The 19,788-nt window shown below is 35.5% G+C and overlaps 4 protein-coding genes across 6 annotated transcripts in view; all 4 read left to right on the forward strand.

Annotated features, from left to right (window-relative positions):
- Positions 1-19,788, forward strand: part of LOC131015234 (probable glycosyltransferase At3g07620) — a 1,181,237-nt gene that overhangs the window by 665,067 nt on the left and 496,382 nt on the right. The window lies entirely within an intron of this gene.
- Positions 345-4,539, forward strand: LOC131015209 (receptor kinase-like protein Xa21). Of its 3 annotated transcripts, XM_057943494.1 has the most exons (5): positions 399-1,389; positions 1,464-1,682; positions 1,755-3,746; positions 3,840-4,190; positions 4,299-4,539. In XM_057943494.1, exons 1-4 carry the CDS (start codon positions 468-470, stop codon positions 4,181-4,183), a joined length of 3,477 nt encoding a protein of 1,158 aa, XP_057799477.1. In that variant the 5' UTR covers positions 399-467; the 3' UTR covers positions 4,184-4,190; positions 4,299-4,539. The 3 variants fall into 3 exon arrangements, with proteins under 3 accessions (XP_057799476.1, XP_057799477.1, XP_057799474.1); XM_057943493.1 differs by having other exon boundaries at positions 345-1,389; positions 3,840-4,539; XM_057943491.1 differs by having other exon boundaries at positions 1,755-4,539.
- On the forward strand, positions 7,794-8,726 carry LOC131019133 (LRR receptor-like serine/threonine-protein kinase GSO1). The gene has a single exon (XM_057947819.1). The coding sequence runs from the start codon at positions 7,794-7,796 to the stop codon at positions 8,724-8,726; it is 933 nt and encodes a 310-aa protein (XP_057803802.1).
- LOC131015231 (receptor kinase-like protein Xa21) lies at positions 8,780-11,573 on the forward strand. The gene has a single exon (XM_057943528.1). The coding sequence runs from the start codon at positions 8,976-8,978 to the stop codon at positions 11,319-11,321; it is 2,346 nt and encodes a 781-aa protein (XP_057799511.1). The 5' UTR covers positions 8,780-8,975; the 3' UTR covers positions 11,322-11,573.

A 19,788-nucleotide genomic window follows, 5' to 3' on the forward strand; every position in this document is an offset into this window, starting at 1 on the left:
ATCATTAACGTTCATAATTTCAAATGTAGACATAAACGTAATTTCATCAATTTTTTTTAAAAAATATATAATATACAATCTATTAGAAAGTAAAATTAATAGTGATGTTGATATGAAGGGCTGTGCTGCACTTGCAGGGCTCGGTCATGGTGCCAAGCGATAAGGCGCTGATCCATCCATATCATATGTGGTCGCAAAATGGAACATGACATCCAACGCCCCAGATTCAGTGCCACTATAAAGGGCCTATTTTTAACCTCAAGTCTTCGTCTTCGTCTCAGTGTCTATAAGTGATTGGGCCGACAATTAAGGACTTGACAAACAGAAAAAACAAAAAAACAAAAAAGACATCAAAAGCCAAAACCATCAAGAATCGCAAGTCTTGTACGTAATATTTGCGTATATATATATGATGATTATTGGATGCATGCGACTTCATTATCATAATACAATCACAATTTGCAGCCATGGAGAAAAAGCTTTATTGCAATTTGCCATATGCATTGCTAATCACCATAGCCTTCCAAATGCTTTCTTCTGAATCCAAACAGCCTCTGAGCCTTGCAACTGATCAAACTGCCCTTCTTTCACTCAAACAACACATCACCTCCGACCCTTCTCTTTTACTCGCAACTAATTGGACCAATTCGAGCTCCGTCTGCAGTTGGATTGGCGTCACTTGCAGCTTACGCCACCCAAGAGTAGCTGCCTTGAATCTCTCCAACATGGCTCTCTCCGGCACCATTCCACCACAGCTCGGACGCCTCTCCTTCCTCGTCTCCCTCAACCTCAAAAGCAATTTTTTCCATGGAGATTTGCCACAGGAACTGTCTCTCCTTCGCCGTTTGAAGTTCATATCTTTCCGACTCAACAACTTCACCGGAGACATCCCTCCGATGTTGGGTCAGTTACCAAAATTAGAGTACTTGTCTTTAAGCAACAACAGCTTCATAGGTTCCATCCCAAAATCACTCTCAAACCTAACAAACCTACAATTTCTTGACTTAACTTACAATTCTCTAAGTGGAGAAATTCCAAAAGAGTTTGGGAGACTTCAAAGGCTACAAATTCTAGCTGTTCAATACAATCGTCTATCCGGTGCTATACCATCAGCCATATTCAACATATCGACCCTTATATATATGGCCTTCATAGACAATGAATTGAGTGGAAGTCTTCCAACAGACATGTGCCGTAATCTTCCATTTCTTACTGAGATTTATGTTTCTTACAATCAGCTGAGTGGCGAGATTCCCACAAATATATCCCAATGTTCACGGCTTGAAAGGCTGGACCTCTCTTACAACTCTTTTAGTGGGGAAATACCTTCAGAAATCGGCTACTTAACATCCCTTCAGGGTTTAGCTCTTGCTTCTAACAATTTGAAAGGTATGGTTCAAGTTCTTATCACATAAATTTGTGTAAATGAGATTTTATTAGTTTCATCACACTTTTTTTGCCAGGAATACTACCACATGAGATTGGCCATCTTCAGAGTCTGGTTACTTTTGCAGCTGGAGAGAATGAGATTGCAGGCTCAATTGATTTCAATATTTTCATTAATATGACTTCTCTGCAAAACATATATCTAAACCGCAACAAATTCACGGGGAACCTTTCAAGGGATGTCGGGAATATTACCATGCTAACAGAGTTATACCTCTCGGAAAATCATTTTACAGGTACAACAGAGTAAATTTAGCTACAATATGTGTTTAATTTTAGCTACAGTTTTGAAATCTCATGTTTTGCAGGGCTTATTCCCACTGAATTTGGCCAACTTTACCATTTGAAGAGATTAGTACTACAATTGAACACATTGAGTGGTTCGATTCCACATGAGCTCTTTAACATTTCAACTCTTCGGATTCTTTCACTTACCCTCAATGCTCTGTCAGGGGTTCTTCCAACCCATTTATGTCATGCCTCTCCCTCTCTCGAAGAACTTTATCTTGGCAATAATTCCATCACCGGAACAATACCCAACTCCATCTCTAACTGTTCTCGACTCACAATTCTCATACTTGCTGAAAACAAATTCAGTGGTTATATACCCACTCATCTCGGCAACCTAAAACATCTCCAAAGACTTGAACTGTACAGCAACAATCTTACCCAAGCACCATTTTCTTCCTTCATTACATTATTGACAAATTGCAGGTCTCTAACTCATTTGTCATTTGGTGATAATCCTCTAAATGGTGTTATTCCAGCTTCTGTCGGGAACTTATCTTCCTCCCTTTCAACATTCACTGCCGGCAACTGCAAATTCAGTGGCAGCATTCCTGTTGAAATAGGCAATCTAAGCAATTTGATTAAATTGGATTTGCAAGGCAATGAGTTATCTGGTAATATTCCACCAACTATAAGCCATTTACATGAACTTCAAGGATTAGATCTGTCTCATAATATGTTAGGAGGCTCAATACCACATGCTATATGTGATCTATTCAGCCTCAATACTTTAGTTATGAGCCATAATCAATTTTCAGGCCCAATTCCTAAATGTCTAGGAAATGTCTCTTCTATAAGAAATCTTGGTCTAGACTCCAACATGTTGAATTCAAGCATACCTTCAAGCTTATGGGGCCTAAAAGATTTGAACTCTCTAGACTTGTCCTCGAATTCATTAAATGGGTTCTTACCACATGAGATAAGTAACTTAGGAGCAGTAATACATATAAACTTATCGATGAATCAGTTGTCAAAGTCTATTCCTAGCACTATTGGGAAGTTGCAGAATTTGATTAATCTGTCTCTGGCAAATAATAGACTAGAAGGTTCTATTCCTGTATTTATGGGAAGCATGATCAGTTTGGAAAATCTCGACTTTTCGTACAACAACCTCTCTGGTTCAATTCCAAAGTCTTTAGAAGCACTTCAACATCTCGAATACTTTAATGTCTCTTTCAATAGTTTAAGTGGAGAAATTCCTAATGGAGGTTCTTTTAGAAACTTCACTATGGATTCTTTTAAGGGTAATACGGCGTTGTGTGGAATCCCCCAGTTCCATGTCCAAACTTGCTCTTCCATTTCTAATCATAGATCAAAGAGAAAGAAGGTGGAACGAGCTCTATTTATTGTTTTCGGGGTTGTGGCTTTCATCTCAATTGTTTCTTTGGCCTTCATAATTGTCAGAAACAAAAGGAAAGATAAGACGACTAGAGAAGTTGATGAGTTGATATTCATTGTGCCGGAAAGAATATCTTATTATGAACTGCAGCAGGCAACGAAAAATTTCAATGAAAGCAATTTACTTGGCACCGGGAGTTCTTGCTCTGTCTATAAAGGAATTCTTAACAATGGGAAGGATATCGCTGTCAAGGTGTTTAATATGCAGCTAGAAGGTATTTCAAGAATATTTGATGTCGAATGTGAGATACTACGTAGCATCCGACACAGGAATCTGACAAGCGTCATAAGCAGTTGCTCCAATGAAGAGTTCAAGGCATTGGTACTTGAATATATGCCAAAGGGAAACCTTGAAAAATGGTTATATTCCCACAACCCTTGCTTGAATATGATGGAAAGATTGAATATAATGATTGATGTTGCATCTGCTTTGGAGTATCTTCACCATGGTTATTCAATGCCCATTGTGCACAGCGACTTGAAGCCTAGTAATGTGTTGTTAGACGAAGACATGGTTGCCCATGTAAGCGACTTTGGGATAGCAAAGTTGTTATGCGATGGAGATAGCTTTGTGTTAACCAACACGCTAGCAACATTGGGTTACATCGCTCCAGGTGAAGTTTCTCTAAATATATTGATTGCACTCACTTTCAATCAATTAATTATATGTCTTCTTACTGCATACATCATGATTTTTGTTGTTCCAGAGTATGGCTTGGAAGGGCTACTTTCAACAAGGTGTGATGTGTATAGCTACGGGGTGATGTTGATGGAAACTTTTACGAGAAAAAGGCCTAGTGATGATATGTTTTGCGGAGATATGAGCTTAAAGAGATGGGTAGAACTCTCACTTTCGGATGTCCCACATGAAGTGATAGATGCCAACTTAGTCATGAATTTGGCGGAAGAAATGATTGACAAGAATATGCAGTGTGTATCATCCATACTTAAATTGGCTTTGAAATGCTCTGCCGACTCTCCTGGGGATAGAATCAACATGAAACAAGCACATGCAGAGTTGCAAAAAATCAAACATCGATTTTCCAAATGAGATTCAAGTAAGCTATTTCAAAGTTTCTATGTTACTCCTAAAAGGATATTCATATCCCATATTTGTATCACAAAGTTAGCTAATGATGTCTTCTTCATTTGGTGGCTTTGATGAGGCATGAGGTGTTGAAGATTTTGAAAAGGCAGTAGATGCTAATTGTGGTGAGGTGGATGACATAAAGAATTGAAAATTTGGCTTGGTCATTTTGTTGGTTTTTGTTATCACTATTTGTTGGTTTTTGCTATCATTGTTTGTTGGTTTCTGCTTTTTTTTTCTCTTTGTAATAGACATGTATATACAAGAGCACACCATACTGCACATAATCAGCAGCTGCATCTAAAATCCTTTCTCATCCACAATTTGGAACCAATTTATTTTCACAGAGGTAAACCAACTCATATATTCACTCAATAATCACTAATCTATTTCAAGAATCACCATTTTTTTTACACATGGAGCAACTTATTACAAATTGACTTCGAGTATATATCTATAATCTATACACTCCAAGGCACTTTTCAGCATTTGAGCAATCAAAGTATTTTTATAAGAAGATGCTTTTGTGTGTGCGAGAGAGGGAGATTTGGGGGAAGGAAGGAGAGAGAGAGTGAGGGCAGCGCCCTTCGCCGGAGCATGAGGCGGTGGCGAATTCGCCGGTGGCGGGTGGCTGCGTAGCAGAGGGTGAGAAGGGAGAGAGAGTATGATGTGAGGGAGGAGGGACCGATGCAAGAGAGAGAGAGAGAGAGTGAGAGATGTTTAATTTTTTTTTTTATCTTTTAAGAATTTTCAAAATTTGACTTTTATGTTTGGCCCCTATCTATTTAATTTTGTTTGGGCTCTTATTTAATAAGTGGGCTGCATTTTTTTTTAAGTTTGGGCCAATTTATATTAACATCTTTATTTGTTGGTTTGCCCATTTAATTTATTAATTGAACCAATGACTAGTTAATTTGAATTCTGATTTAATTAATTAAATTTCACATTAATTATTTCTCTACAAGTGTTATAATATGCATATAATTGTTTGATTATATGTTTTAATTTATATACTAAAGTCTTACCAATTTATGGAAGAAAAATATTTTTAAGTTGATTTTATGCTCAAGTTGAGTTTTTAAGTAAAAGTCGAGCAAGGGTATTGTTGGAACCCTTAGCCAAGAAAATGAATTTCAAATTTTATTTTGAAAACTCGGGTGTTGCGAATCTAGTTAGAAAGTGATGACAAGTTATGGAGGCTAAGGCTGATTTTAGGACTACAGTTTAAGTTGAGAACTTATCTTATAGGTCCTACAGAAGAAGATATTTAGGTTCCCGATCAAGCTCTATTAAATTGTTTGGATTGTCTCCAAATCAGGTGAGGCTTTATTTACGAAATGTATGTTTGAGTTAATAAGCTCAGTTTTTTTAAAAGTTAAAGTTGATGGTTCATGCTTAAAATGTTTTTGTATTGCTTCTACCAGAACATTGTTGGCTGTGCCAACCAGAATTGTGTACGTACACCAGAACCTGTTGTCTCGAGAGATTCAATGAAAATCAGTTGTAGATAGCGCCCAATAGATGAGCCAGAATTGTGTACGTACACCGGAATATTATCCTATGCTTGACTATGTTGATACTTTCATACTCCCTCCGTCCACCAAAAACATGCCACTTTACATTCGACACGGGTTTTAATAAAATGTGAGTGAAGTTGGTAGTGGAGTAAGGGTCCCACTTTAAATGTGAGTGGAATGTTGTGGACCCTACTACTAAAAATGGATGTGGCATATTTTTTGTGGACGGACGAAAAAGGAAATTGTGGCATATTTTTGGTGGACGGAGGGAGTACTGTTTTAATCTGAATTCCATTTTCTAACATTTTCCCTAGCAATTGTTTTCCTGCATATATTATTTTCCTATTACAAAATATCATTTTGAGTTCAGACCTTCGAACTTTCAATCCTAGTAAGGAGAATAATTATATTATAACCTTGTACTTGTTAACTTTTAAATACGACGTATTTTTCGATTAATGAAATGATGCTCGACTCTAAGAGCACAATACCCATTTAATTCAGATCAAAACCGATGAACGTTAGAACACATATGTTTCATTATGCATTTATAAAAAATGCTATAGACAATTTCTCATAATTCAATAACTGAGTTTTTTATTTTCCGGTACATCAAAACCTCCTTTTTTAGAAAATATATAATGTATTTGTGATGAAGTATTTGTGGTAATTTTTTAATTTTAATTTTAGGGGCAGATTAGTCATTTAACACAAAAAGTGAGTAATTTTTAAAGTTTTATTTGAGTGGGTAAATTTTCAGTTTACTAAATAAAATGGCTAGTTTCATGTATTGACTCATTATTTAAATTGATCATTTGAACATTTAAGCTTTTACTCGAGTGTTTTAATTAGTTGATTTAGAGATCCAATATTTCTATATCACAATAATTTTAATTGGCCTATGAACTCACCATGCCCTTTTAAACTAGTCTCCATCAGCTATCACCCTCATTTCTTTGCCATCCATCTTCTTCATCAGCCAAAGAAAGCCATCTCACTCATCATTTCAAGAGGAACTCAAATACATATTCTCAATACAAGAACCTTAGCTCATCAACTCATAGCAAGCCAACCACCACTGATCCTCAAGGTTTCATATTCTTTGAAAACTTATTACTTGTCTTTTTCAACACATGCTTTGTTTGCAAATTTTGTGTAAACTGATTTTATATATATACACCAAAGAAACATCCCCATTCATATGCGATATTAGAAACTCAAATGAGCAAAAGTTGTAATATATTTTACAACCAGTATAAGCTGTACATACGTTTTCTTTTTATTTAGCTGGCCCAATATTATTTTTTTAATTGGGCTAGGGTTTGTAATATTAGTTGGGCCCGTTTCATTTTATTTAGCTGAGCCTTATTTCTTTAAAGAATTGGGCCGATGCATTTCAGATTTTGGGCTGTGCATAATTATGTTTAAACGGACCACCTTGATTATTTAATTAGACTATCATTAATTTAATTAATTCTTTTTAAAGTATAATTTGTATAATAATATTATATTATTATGTGCATATTTTAAGTAATTATTTATTATATGTTTGAAGCATGACATGAAATTGAATTTGCACAAGTAGAACTGTAGAAGTATGATGTGGCTGCTTCTTATCTCCATTGTATAGTTTTGAAGTGTGGATGTACCTTTTTACTGGTTCCTGCTCACTTTAAATTCTCCTTTTGCAAGTGGGACTTTTCTCAATCCAAAGTTTGATTCTATATATCTGTTTCTATATAATCAATCGAGATATAAGGATTTAGTTTGCATTTCTATATCGATCAAGTCTTCGTCTGCGTCTGCGTCTCAACCTCAAGTCTACTTTAAATTATCCTTTTGCAAGTGCGTCTGTTTGTCTCAACCTCAAGTCTTCGTCTTCGTTTTGTCTTCGTCTCAAACGAAAAAAACAAAAAAACAAAAAAACAAAAAAGACGTCAAAAGCCACCACCCGTGAAGACTCTCAAGTCTTATAATATTTGTGTATATATGATGATTATTGGATGCATTTATTAGCGACTTAATTATCATAATACAATCACAATTAATTTGCAGCCATGGACAAAAAGCTTTATTGCATTTTGCAGTATGCATTCCTAATCACCATAACCTTCCCAATGCTTTCTTCTGAAGCCAAACAACCTATGAGTCTTGCAACTGATCAAACTGCCCTTCTTTCACTCAAACATACATCTCTTTTACTTGCAACTAATTGGACCAATTCGAGCTCCGTCTGCAGCTGGATTGGCGTCACTTGCAGCTTGCGCCACCACAGAGTATCTGCCTTGAATCTCTCCAACATGGCTCTCTCCGGCACTATTCCACCACAGCTCGGACACCTCTCCTTCCTCGTCTCCCTCGACCTCTCCAACAACCATTTCTATGGAGATTTGCCGCAAGAGCTGTCTCTCCTTCGCCGTTTGAAGTTCATATCTTTCCGACTCAACAACTTCACTGGAGACATCCCTCCGATGTTGGGTCAGTTACCAAAATTAGAGTACTTGTCTTTACGCAACAACAGCTTCATAGGTTCCATCCCAAAATCGCTCTCAAACCTCACAAACCTACAATTGCTTGACTTAACTTCCAATTCTCTAAGTGGAGAAATTCCAAAAGAGTTGGGAAGACTTCAAAGTCTGAAAACTCTGTATGTTCAATCCAATCATCTCACCGGTGCTATACCATCAGCCATATTCAACATATCGACCCTTGTATCTATGGCCTTCACAGACAATGAATTGAGTGGAAGTCTTCCAACAGACATGTGCCGTAATCTTCCAACTCTTACTGTGCTAAGTCTTTCTGACAATCAGCTGAGTGGCACGATTCCCTCAAATCTATCCCAATGTTCACGGCTTGAGGTGTTGAGCCTCTCTTACAACTCTTTTAGTGGGGAGATACCTTCAGAAATCGGCTACTTAACATCTCTGCAGTTGTTATATCTTGGTGCTAACAATTTGAATGGTATGGTTCAAGTCCTTATCACATAAATTTGTGCAAATGAGATTTGATTAGTTTCATGACATTTTTTTTGCCAGGAATACTACCACATGAGATTGGCCATCTTCAGAGTCTGCTTACTTTTGCTGCTGAAGGCAATCAGATTGCGGGCTCAATTGATTTCAATATTTTCATGAATATGTCTTCTCTGCAAACCTTAACACTATGGCGTAACAAATTCACGGGGAACCTTTCAAGGGATGTCGGGAATATTACCATGCTAACAGAGCTACATCTCCATGAAAACCATTTTACAGGTACAACAGAGTAATTTTCATGTAAATTGTCTATTTAGCTACAGTTTTGAAATCTCATGTTTTGCAGGGCTTATTCCCACTGAATTTGGCCAACTTTATTTGGAGTCATTATTACTACAGTCGAACAGCTTGAGTGGTTCGATTCCACATGAGCTCTTTAACATTTCAACTCTTCGGATGCTTGCACTTGGCGACAATGCTCTGTCAGGGGTTCTTCCAACCCATTTATGCCATGCCTCTCCCTTTCTTGAAAGATTGATTCTTGGCATAAATTCTATCACTGGAGCAATACCCAACACTATTTCTAACTGTTCTCGACTCACAATTCTCTCAATTCCTGAAAACAAATTCAGTGGTTATATACCTACTCATCTCGGAAACCTAAGACTTCTCCAATTTCTTTCTATATTCGGCAACAATCTTACCCAGGCACCATCTTCTTCCTTCTTTACTTCATTGACAAATTGCAGGTCTCTAATTGGTTTCGATATTTCTGATAATCCTCTAAATGGTGTCATTCCAGCTTCTGTCGGGAACTTATCTTCCTCACTTCAAACATTCGCTGCCGACAACTGCAAATTCAGTGGCAGCATTCCTGTTGAAATAGGCAATTTAAGCAGTTTGATTACATTGTATTTGCCACGCAATGAGTTATCTGGTAATATTCCACTAACTATAAGCCATTTGCATGAACTTCAAGGATTATATCTGCTTGATAACATGCTGGGAGGCTCAATACCACATGCTATATGTGATCTATTCAGCCTCAATACTTTAGTTATGAGCTATAATCAATTTTCAGGCCCAATTCCTAAATGTCTAGGGAATGTCTCTTCTTTAAGAAATCTTGGTCTAGACTCCAACATTTTGAATTCTAGCATACCATCAAGCTTATGGGGCCTAAAAGATTTGATCAATCTAGACTTGTCCTCAAATTCATTAAATGGGTCACTACCTCTAGAGATGAATAACTTAGGAGCAGCGATCTATATAAATATAGCAATGAATCAGTTGTCAGGGTCAATTCCGAGGAATATCGGAAAGTTACAGAATTTGGCTAATCTGTCTTTGGCAAATAATAGACTAGAAGGTTCTATTCCTGTGTCTATGGGAAGCATGATCAATTTGGCAAATCTCGACTTGTCGTACAACAACCTCTCTGGTTCAATTCCAAAGTCTTTAGAAGCACTTCAACACCTCGACTACTTTAATGTCTCTTTCAATAGTTTAAGTGGAGAAATTCCTAATGGAGGTTCTTTTAGAAACTTCACTATGGATTCTTTTAAGGGTAATGAGGCATTGTGTGGAATCCCCAAGTTCCATGTCCAAATTTGCTCTTCAATTTCTAATCACAGATCAAAGAGAAAGAAGGTGGAACGAGCTTCATTTATTGTTTTCGGGGTTGTGGCTTTCATCTCAGTTGTTTGTTTGGCCTTTATAATTGTCAAAAACAAAAGGAAAGATAAGACGACTAGAGAAGTTGATGAGTTGATATTCATTGTGCCGGAAAGAATCTCTTATTATGAATTGCTGCAAGCAACGGAAAGATTCGATGAAAGCAATTTACTTGGCACTGGGAGTTCCTGCTCTGTTTATAAAGGAATTCTTAACAATGGGAAGGATATCGTTGTCAAGGTGTTTAACATGCAGCTAGAATGTATTTCAAGAATATTTGATGTCGAATGTGAGATACTACGTAGCATTCGACACAGGAATCTGACAAGCGTCATAAGCAGTTGCTCCAATGAAGAGTTCAAGGCATTAGTACTTGAATATATGCCAAAGGGAAACCTTGAAAAATGGTTATATTCCCACAACTATTGCTTGAATATGATGGAAAGATTGAATATAATGATTGATGTTGCATCTGCTTTGGAGTATCTTCACCATGGTTATTCAATGCCCATTGTACATAGCGACTTGAAGCCTAGTAATGTGCTGTTAGATGAAGACATGGTTGCCCATGTAAGTGACTTTGGGATAGCAAAATTGTTATGCGATGGAGATAGCTCTGTGTTAACCAACACGCTAGCAACATTGGGTTACATCGCTCCAGGTGAAGTTTCTCTGAATATATTGATTGCACTTCACTTTCAATCAATTAATTGTGGCTTCCTTACTGAATACTCCATGATTTTTGTTGTTCCAGAGTATGGTTTGGAAGGGCTAGTTTCAACAAGGTGTGATGTGTATAGCTACGGGGTGATGTTGATTGAAACTTTTACGAGAAAAAGGCCTAGTGATGATATGTTTTGCGGAGATATGAGCTTAAAGAGATGGGTAGAACTCTCACTTTCGGAGAAGAATAAGTATGATTATTTCAGTTAATCCTTCATTTACTTCAACTCAGCAGCCAACCAACACAATTATACTATCTCAGTCTACTCCCTCCTGTTATACGATTCCTTTAAAGAATGCATAGCATCATCAGTTATAGATAAGGTAGCAAAACCAAACCATAGACTGCGCTTATGCATTGAATACCGAATGTGAGTGGCACATTACATTCACAGAAATTAGAAACCACTTCGACAAACCAAATGAAATACAAGACGAAACAACGAGATTTACGTGGTTCGGGAAAACCCCTACATCCACGGGAGAGTGAGCCTCTGTTATTGAATCAAGATCGAAAGAGAATTACAATCACACAACCCTCACCAATTAGAAAAACTGGATCAAAGAAAAGAAACACACAACTCTCTTACAGATGCTCTTTTCTCTCTGTAACTCTACTGAATTAAAAAACACTCTAAGGAAGAAGAAAATCTATACAAAGATCTACGAGCTTAAGCAGTCAAAAGCAACGCTCCAGATCAAAGGCTGCAAATCAACGGCTGTGATCCAGAAGCTTCATAAGTTGAAGCATGCAACGGATATGCCATGCTGTTGCATAACAAACTCTTATTTGCATAAATTGCAAATAAGTCCTCAAACACATATGAAATATGTCATCCCAACCTTCTCCTCAAAAGCATGCAGAGACATTATCATAACACACTTCAACACAAGAACATAGACTACAGACATATGTCTCACAACTTTCATGGCTATTCCTTAGCACACTAGTAAAGACCACACCTTTCTTGAACAAGCAAGGGGTAGAATACAACTTAGCTTTTTGATGATGGTTCCCTTGTTCCTCTCATTTCTGTGAAAATACTTTATACTTGCACACACCCACAAATATACCATCAAGGGAGTTCAACTCGTAAATTTTCAATTCGGGGGTGCTCGAGCCCCCTGGCTTCCCCTGCACTTGTAAAATTGAGTAAGTTTTACATTATATGTAGATCAAAGCTTGAATCTTTCTTTCCTCTATCAATGGAAAAATCAAATTTACCTTGAAAATTAAGGTACTAGCAAGCAGAAACAAGCTCGAGTTAGAGATATAACTAATGATTGCACAAAAGAAGAGAGAGAGATAGAGAATTATACATACCCCGATGAATTCTAGCAATAATACAAACTCAACAGATCTTGGTTATATCCCATTCTTGGAGGTCTTCTCAACAGAAAACTGGTAATCCAATGTAATTGATCAGTCTACAGAAACTGTATGTAAATGCAATTGCTACTACTTCTATAAACTAAATTGGCATTCATCTACCAATAGTTCATCACAAATACTACTGTACAACCGGTTGCACCGTGCAACTGGTTTCCAGAATGACACTACTTTTATTCGGAAAATGACACTTGAACATTTTCGAATGACACTACTTCAACATACAAATGACACTTGATGATCTTCAAATGTCATTTGTATGTTGCACGGTGCAACCGATTGCACGGGAGAGTGCCTCATAGTTCATTAGAGCCCTATCTCCACTTCTCATACACTTCATCATAGTAAGGTAATCAAATTTTACAGTGTATCTATTAAATACAGTATGCTTTGGCAAATGAGTTTTACAAAATCAAGCATGAATCAAATCTTCAGAAGCGAAAAGGCCTCCGAAATTTTGAGACCTCTAGCACGAAATTTTGTATTATGATGTATAACAATGCTTTCAAATGTTCAAATGTATTCTGATATCATTGCTCTATGCAATTCACATTGCTTTCTCATATACTAAATTACCATTATTATTGGTTGTATCAATTTTTCTTATCTACTGACGCAGTAGAAGCATAGAATAACATACACAATACTACTTGTTGAAAACTTTGGGACCTAGCAGTGGATTGCGTCATGTAGCTACTCTTTATTCATGCCATCTCCATCAACTAGAGTGAGAGATGTTTTAATTTTTTTGCCCATTTAATTTTTATTAATTGAACCAATGACTAGTTAATTTGGATTGTCATTTAATTAATTAAATTTCTCATTAATTATTTCTCTACAAGTGTTATTATATGCATATAATTATTTGATTATATGTTTTAATATATATACTAAAGTCCTACCAATTTATGGAAGAAAAATATTTTTAAGTTGATTTTATGCTCAAGTTGAGTTTTTAAGTAAATGTCGAGCAAGGACATTGTTGGAACCCTTAGCCAAGAAAATGAATTTCAAATTTTATTTTGAAAACCCGGGTGTTGCGAATCAAGTTAGAAAGTGATGACAAGTTTTAGGACTACGAGCTTAAGTTGAGAACTTATCTTGTACGTCCTCCAGAATAAGATATATAGGTTCTCTATTAAATTGTTTGGGTTGTCTTCAAATCAGGTGAGACTTTATTTACAAAATGTATGTTTGAGCTAATAAGCTCGGTTTTATGAAAAGTTAAAGTTGATGGTTCATGCTTAAAATATTTTTGTTCTATATTGGTTATTGTTTCTACCAGAACATTGTTGACTCTGCCAACCATAATTGTGTACCTACATCAGAACCTGTTGTCTCGAGAGATTCGATGACAACCAGTTGTAGATAGCCCAAATAGATGAGCCAGGAAAATATGAGCTTAGATTATTTTTAGTATGAATGGAATAACTTGTTTAAAAAATATTATGTGTTATATTCTTCAAAGCATGAATTATCCTTTCAGAATAGCTTTCAAAATATTTTTAAATGGCTCAGCCCACTGAGTATATTAGTACTCAGTCCTGCAAATATTTTCAAAACCTTTTGCAGATTAAACAGTTGGTGGTGATAAGTGAGGCTAAGGAAGAGGTTGTTGTTATTTGAAGAATGCTTTGTTTTACTTCCGCTGACATAAATTCACTTGGCTATGCCTGGCTATCTTGATAGTTTTGGACTGTTTTAATCTGAATTCCAGTTTCTAATATTTTTCCCTAGCGATTGTTTTCCTGCATATATTAATTTCCTAGTATAAAATATCATTTTGGTCTCAGACCTTCGAACTTCCGATCTTGATAGGGAGAATAATTATATTATAGTGTTGTACTTGTTAACATTAAAATACGATGTATTTTTCGATTAATGAAATGATGCTAGACTCTAAGGGCACAATACCCATTTAATTCAAGTAAAGCCTAGTAGTCCTGTCACATAGCCCATTTCTTATTCTCCCGAGAAACTGGGGCGTGACAATACTAGTATATCTAAATAGTTTATTAAAACACTGAATAAAAGTTTACTTCTTGAGTAGTTGTTCCATAAGAAAGTTCATGTAGAATATATAAATATTCTAGAATATTCAAGGTTAGGAAGTCTTAAGTAGAATCTAGATTAATCTTAACTTGTAGATAATTCTAGATTCATATGAGGATCTAGAGACTTTGTACCATTTGTAATCAAGCAAGAGAAGCTAACAAGCTAATAAGAAATACACCTTATCAAATACACTCTATAGCCTTCTTGGAGACAAGAGCTCCTCTCTAAAATTCATATCTATATTCTACACACACTACACTCACAATATTCATCTTCACCACTTCTCTAAATCGCTCACCACACTCAAACCACTATATAATCACCTCCATTTTTCTAACACTGTTCCATAAGAAAGTTCATGTAGAATATAGTGGTCGGGGATTTTCATTGTTTTTGTTTTATTTCTGCTTTTTCATCTTTCTTGAAAGCAACAATTCAAGAAATCCTAATGATTTGGGCAGATCGGTAGTTAATTATTCCTTCGTTTAATCACAATATATCCATACCAAACACAAGGGAGGCACATACGCACCAAGAAGTTACCAGATAGAAGGCCCTTTTTAATAATTCAATTTTGTTTCCTTTTTAATAATAATAATAATAATAATAATAATAATAATAATTTTGCTTTTTAATAATAATACCAAGAACTTCACGCATATAGAAGGCCCTTTTTACATTTAGAATTAGAGGGTAGGGTTAATATAAAAACCCCTCTTAAGATGAAAACTAGGAACCAATTTAAAGCCATTGATTTAAATAAAATAGAGGGCTGAGATTAAACTACATATGCACAATTTCGATTGCATAGATGCACAGTTTCAATTGCATAGATGCACAATTTCGATTTGCTTGAGTATTTTGCATTGTTGGTTTCAATTGCATAAATTGCATATTTTTTAAGTGCACAGTAAAATATAATAGATGCACAGTTTCTTTTGTTGACTAAATCCTAACCATTAGATCTAATATTTAAAAGGTCAAGATTAGATTCCTAGTTCTCATTTTAACAGAGGTTTTTATTAGAACCTCTTCCTAGAATTAGATCTACAATTACTCACTTCCTAGTTTTTCTCCTTGTTCCACGGTAGCCCTGTGTCGGCGGCGGAGCCAGGAATTTAGTTGAGGGGGGCTGAATTTGTACGGTTTTTTTGGGGGGGCATTTTGTATATTAATTTTAGACATTTTTTTTTATTAAAATACAAGCATAATAGTAATAATATCACACAACATTTTCATAAATTATATAGTTTCAATACACTGCAAAAACAAATTTGGGGCATTCCGTACATTTTAGACATTTTTTTTATTAAAAGAAAAATGTAATAGTAATAATAACGAATAACATTTTCATAGATTATATAATTTTAAATAACAAAATTAACATTAAATTAAATATATATGCGGGGACATAACAAGTAAATCAACTTTTATAAGACAAAGTTATTTTATAATAGGTATATATATTTAAGAAAAAAAAATTCAAAATTTGGGTGTCTCCATGTGGCTCCGCCAGGCTGTGTGATATTGCCTTAAATCTAGTGGACCCATTAATTAATATAGTGGTAAGGAAATTTGTTTTTCAAGGTAATATGTAAGTTAATCAACTTGAGGTAAGTCTGCTACAACCATCAAGGCTTGGAGGCAACTGCCTCTCAGTTCATGCTGTACAACACAATTTTGAACAAATGATCCTTTTGCAAGTGGGACTTTAATTTCTCAATCTACTTTTGCAAGTGGTCTTCGTATATCTCAGTCTCGTTAAGTGACTGGGGTCGACATTTGTATGGATCTCTACGAGAGAGTAGGTATGGAAAACTCTCAAGTCAAGCAAGTCTTGTAATATTTCTGTATATATGATCGTTGCAGTTATTAGGGACTTATCATAATACATTAATCACAATTTGCAGTCATGGAGAAAAAGATGTATTGCATTTTGCCATATGCAAATACTCTGACCGGTTGGTGGAATCATGCTATTCCCTTGATTGAGGAAGCCGTTCAAAAGGATATTCATATCCCAAATTTCTATCGCAAAGTTAGCTAATGATGTCTTCTTCTTTTGGTGGCTTTGATGAGGCATGTAGTGTAGAAGATTTTGAAGAGGCAGTAGATGCTAATTGGGGTGAGGCACTGGATAGCGGTGAGGTGGATGACATAATGAATGGAAAATTTGGCTTGGTCCTTTTGTTGGTTTTTGCTATCATTGTTAATTTGTTATTTTTTTTTTCCTCGTTGTAATAGACGAGTACTCTTTTTCCTTTACTGGTGTTTTTTCCATTGGATTTTCGCCAGAAAGGTTTTAATGAGGCTCGGCCCTTAGTTAGCGACTTTGTGCTTTCAAGGGTTTGTTAGCGACTTTGTGCTTTCAAGCGTTTGTTAGGTTTTCTTATTCCAAATATATAACTGTGTTAGCAAAGTCATGTTATCTAGTATGTTGATAGAAATTTTATTTCTATTTATTATCACTATTAGTTAAGTCGTGAATTTATTCCGGCTTGTGAAGTGGGTTTAATCTAGATATTATAACAGCAAAACGAATTAAATCTTCGGATTTAATTTAGAATTATTTTACAGTCTATTGATTTTGGCAAGACAGGAAAACAGATATTGTAATACGAGATTGATTAGAATAGTCCGTTACAAACACGTGATGTTAGCAAACCCGAATCTATTATTATATGAGATACAGAATGGCAAACATATAAGGATTTTATTTCATAGATCACCTCAACCTTTTATCATTTACAATCAACTTTGATTCCTACTCCCTACCATCCTACTACACCAACTCCCAACAGCTCACTTTCCCATCAGCCAAACCTCCCTTGCCCTCCTTCTTTAGTGCTTCATCAACCAAAGAGAAACAAAGAGCCTATTCATTGCTCTGCCTACCTTGAAGGAGGTAAGTTATTGTCTGTGATTATCCACACCTGCATTTATTGAGAAGAATAAGTATGATTATTTCAGTTAATCCTTCATTTACTTCAACTCAGCAGCCAACCAACACAATTATACTATCTCAGTCTACTCCCTCCTGCTATACGATTCCTTTAAAGAATGCATAGCATCATCATTGGTTATTGATAAGATATTGATAAGGTAGGAAAACCAAAGCATAGACTGCGGTTATTCATTGAATACTGAATGTGAGTGGCACATTACATTCACAGAAATTAGAAACCACTTCAGCCCACTGAGTACATTAGTACTCAGCCCAGCAAATATTTTCAAAACCTTTTGCAGATTGAACAGTTGTTGGTGACGTGTGAGGCTAAGGAAGAGGTTGTTGTTGTTATTTGAAGAACACTTTGTTTTACTTCCGCTGAAATAAATTCACTTGTGAATATTATCCTATGCCTGACTATCTTGATACTTTCGGATTGTTTTAATCTGAATTCCATTTTCTAATATTTTCCTAGCGATTGTTTTCCTGCATATATTAATTTCCCAGTATAAAATATCATTTTGGTCTCAGACCTTCGAACTTCCGATCTTGATAGGGAGAATAATTATATTATAGTGTTGTACTTGTTAACTTTTAAATACGATGTATTTTTCGATTAATGAAATGATGCTAGACTCTAAGGGCACAATACCCATTTAATTCAAGTAAAGCCTAGTACTCCCGTCACATAGCCCATTTCTTATTCTCCCGAGAAACTGGGGCGTGACAATACTAGTATATCTAAATAGTTTATTCAAACACTGCATAAAAGTTTACTTCTTGAGTAGCTGTTCCATAAGAAAGTTCATGTAGAATATATAAATATTCTAGAATATTCAAGGTTAGGAAGTCTTATTCTAGATTCATATGAAGATCTAGAGAGTTTGTACCATTTGTAATCAAGCAAGAGGAGCTAACAAGCTAATAAGAAAAACACCTTATCAAATACACTCTATAGCCTTCTTAGAGACAAGAGCTCCCCTCTAAAATTCATATCTATATTCTACACACACTACACTCACAATATTCATCTTCACCACTTCTCTAAATCACTCACCACACTCAAACCGCTATATAATCACCTCCATTTTTCTAACACTGTTCCATAAGAAAGTTCATGTAGAATATAGTGGTTTCAATTCTAAGGGAGCACAAATAGCAGTGGTCGGGTTTTTCATTGTTTTTGTTTTATTTCTGCTTTTTCATCTTTCTTGAAAGCAACGATTCAAGAAATCCTAATGATTTGGGCAGATCGGTAGTTAATTATTCCGTCGTTTAATCACAATATATCCATACCAAACACAAGGGAGGCACATATGCACCAAGAAGTTACCAGATAGAAGGCTCTTTTTAATAATTCAATTTTGTTTCGTTTTTAATAATAATAATAATAATAATAATAATAATAATAATAATAATAATAATTTTGCTTTTTAATAATAATACCAAGAACTTCACGCATATAGAGGCCCTTTTTACAGTTTTGTTTCCAGCTCCCTATTGCATTAGAATTAGATCTAAAATTACTCACTTCCTAGTTTTTCTCCTTATTCCACGGTAGCCCTGTGTCGGCGGTGGAGCCAGGAATTTAGTTTAGGGGGGGCTGAATTTGTACGGTTTTTTTTGGGGGGCATTTTGTATATTAATTTTAGACATTTTTTTATTAAAATACAAGCATATAGTAATAATATCACACAACATTTTCATAAATTATATAGTTTCAATACATTGCAAAAACAAATTTGGGGCATTCCGTACATTTTAGACATTTTTTATTAAAGGAAAAATGTAATAGCTAGTAATAATAACGAATAACATTTTCATAGATTATATAATTTTAAATAACAAAATTAACATTAAATTAAATATATATGCGGGGACATAACAAGTAAATCAACTTTTATAAGACAAAGTTATTTTATAATAGGTATAAACATATATATATTTGAGAAAAAAAAATTCAAAATTTGGGTGTCTCCATGTGGCTCGGCCAGGCTGTGTGATATTGCCTTAAATCTAGTGGACCCATTAATTAATATAGTGGTAAGGAAAGATGTTTTTCAAGGTAATATGTAAGTGAATCAACTTCAAGTAAGTCTGCTACAACCATCAAGGCTAGGAGGCAACTGCCTGCCTCTCAGTACAACACAATTTTGAACAAATGATCATCTCACAACCGCTCACTTAGTTAATTAACATCTCATTCCCAAATTAATCAGCAATCGAAATCATAATTAAGTCCATTAACCAGAATACTTATGCACAAGTAGAAGTATATATATAGT

The sequence above is a fragment of the Salvia miltiorrhiza genome, chromosome 3 (genome assembly GCF_028751815.1).
Source record: "Salvia miltiorrhiza cultivar Shanhuang (shh) chromosome 3, IMPLAD_Smil_shh, whole genome shotgun sequence".
In the NCBI taxonomy this organism is placed as follows: Eukaryota; Viridiplantae; Streptophyta; class Magnoliopsida; order Lamiales; family Lamiaceae; genus Salvia; species Salvia miltiorrhiza.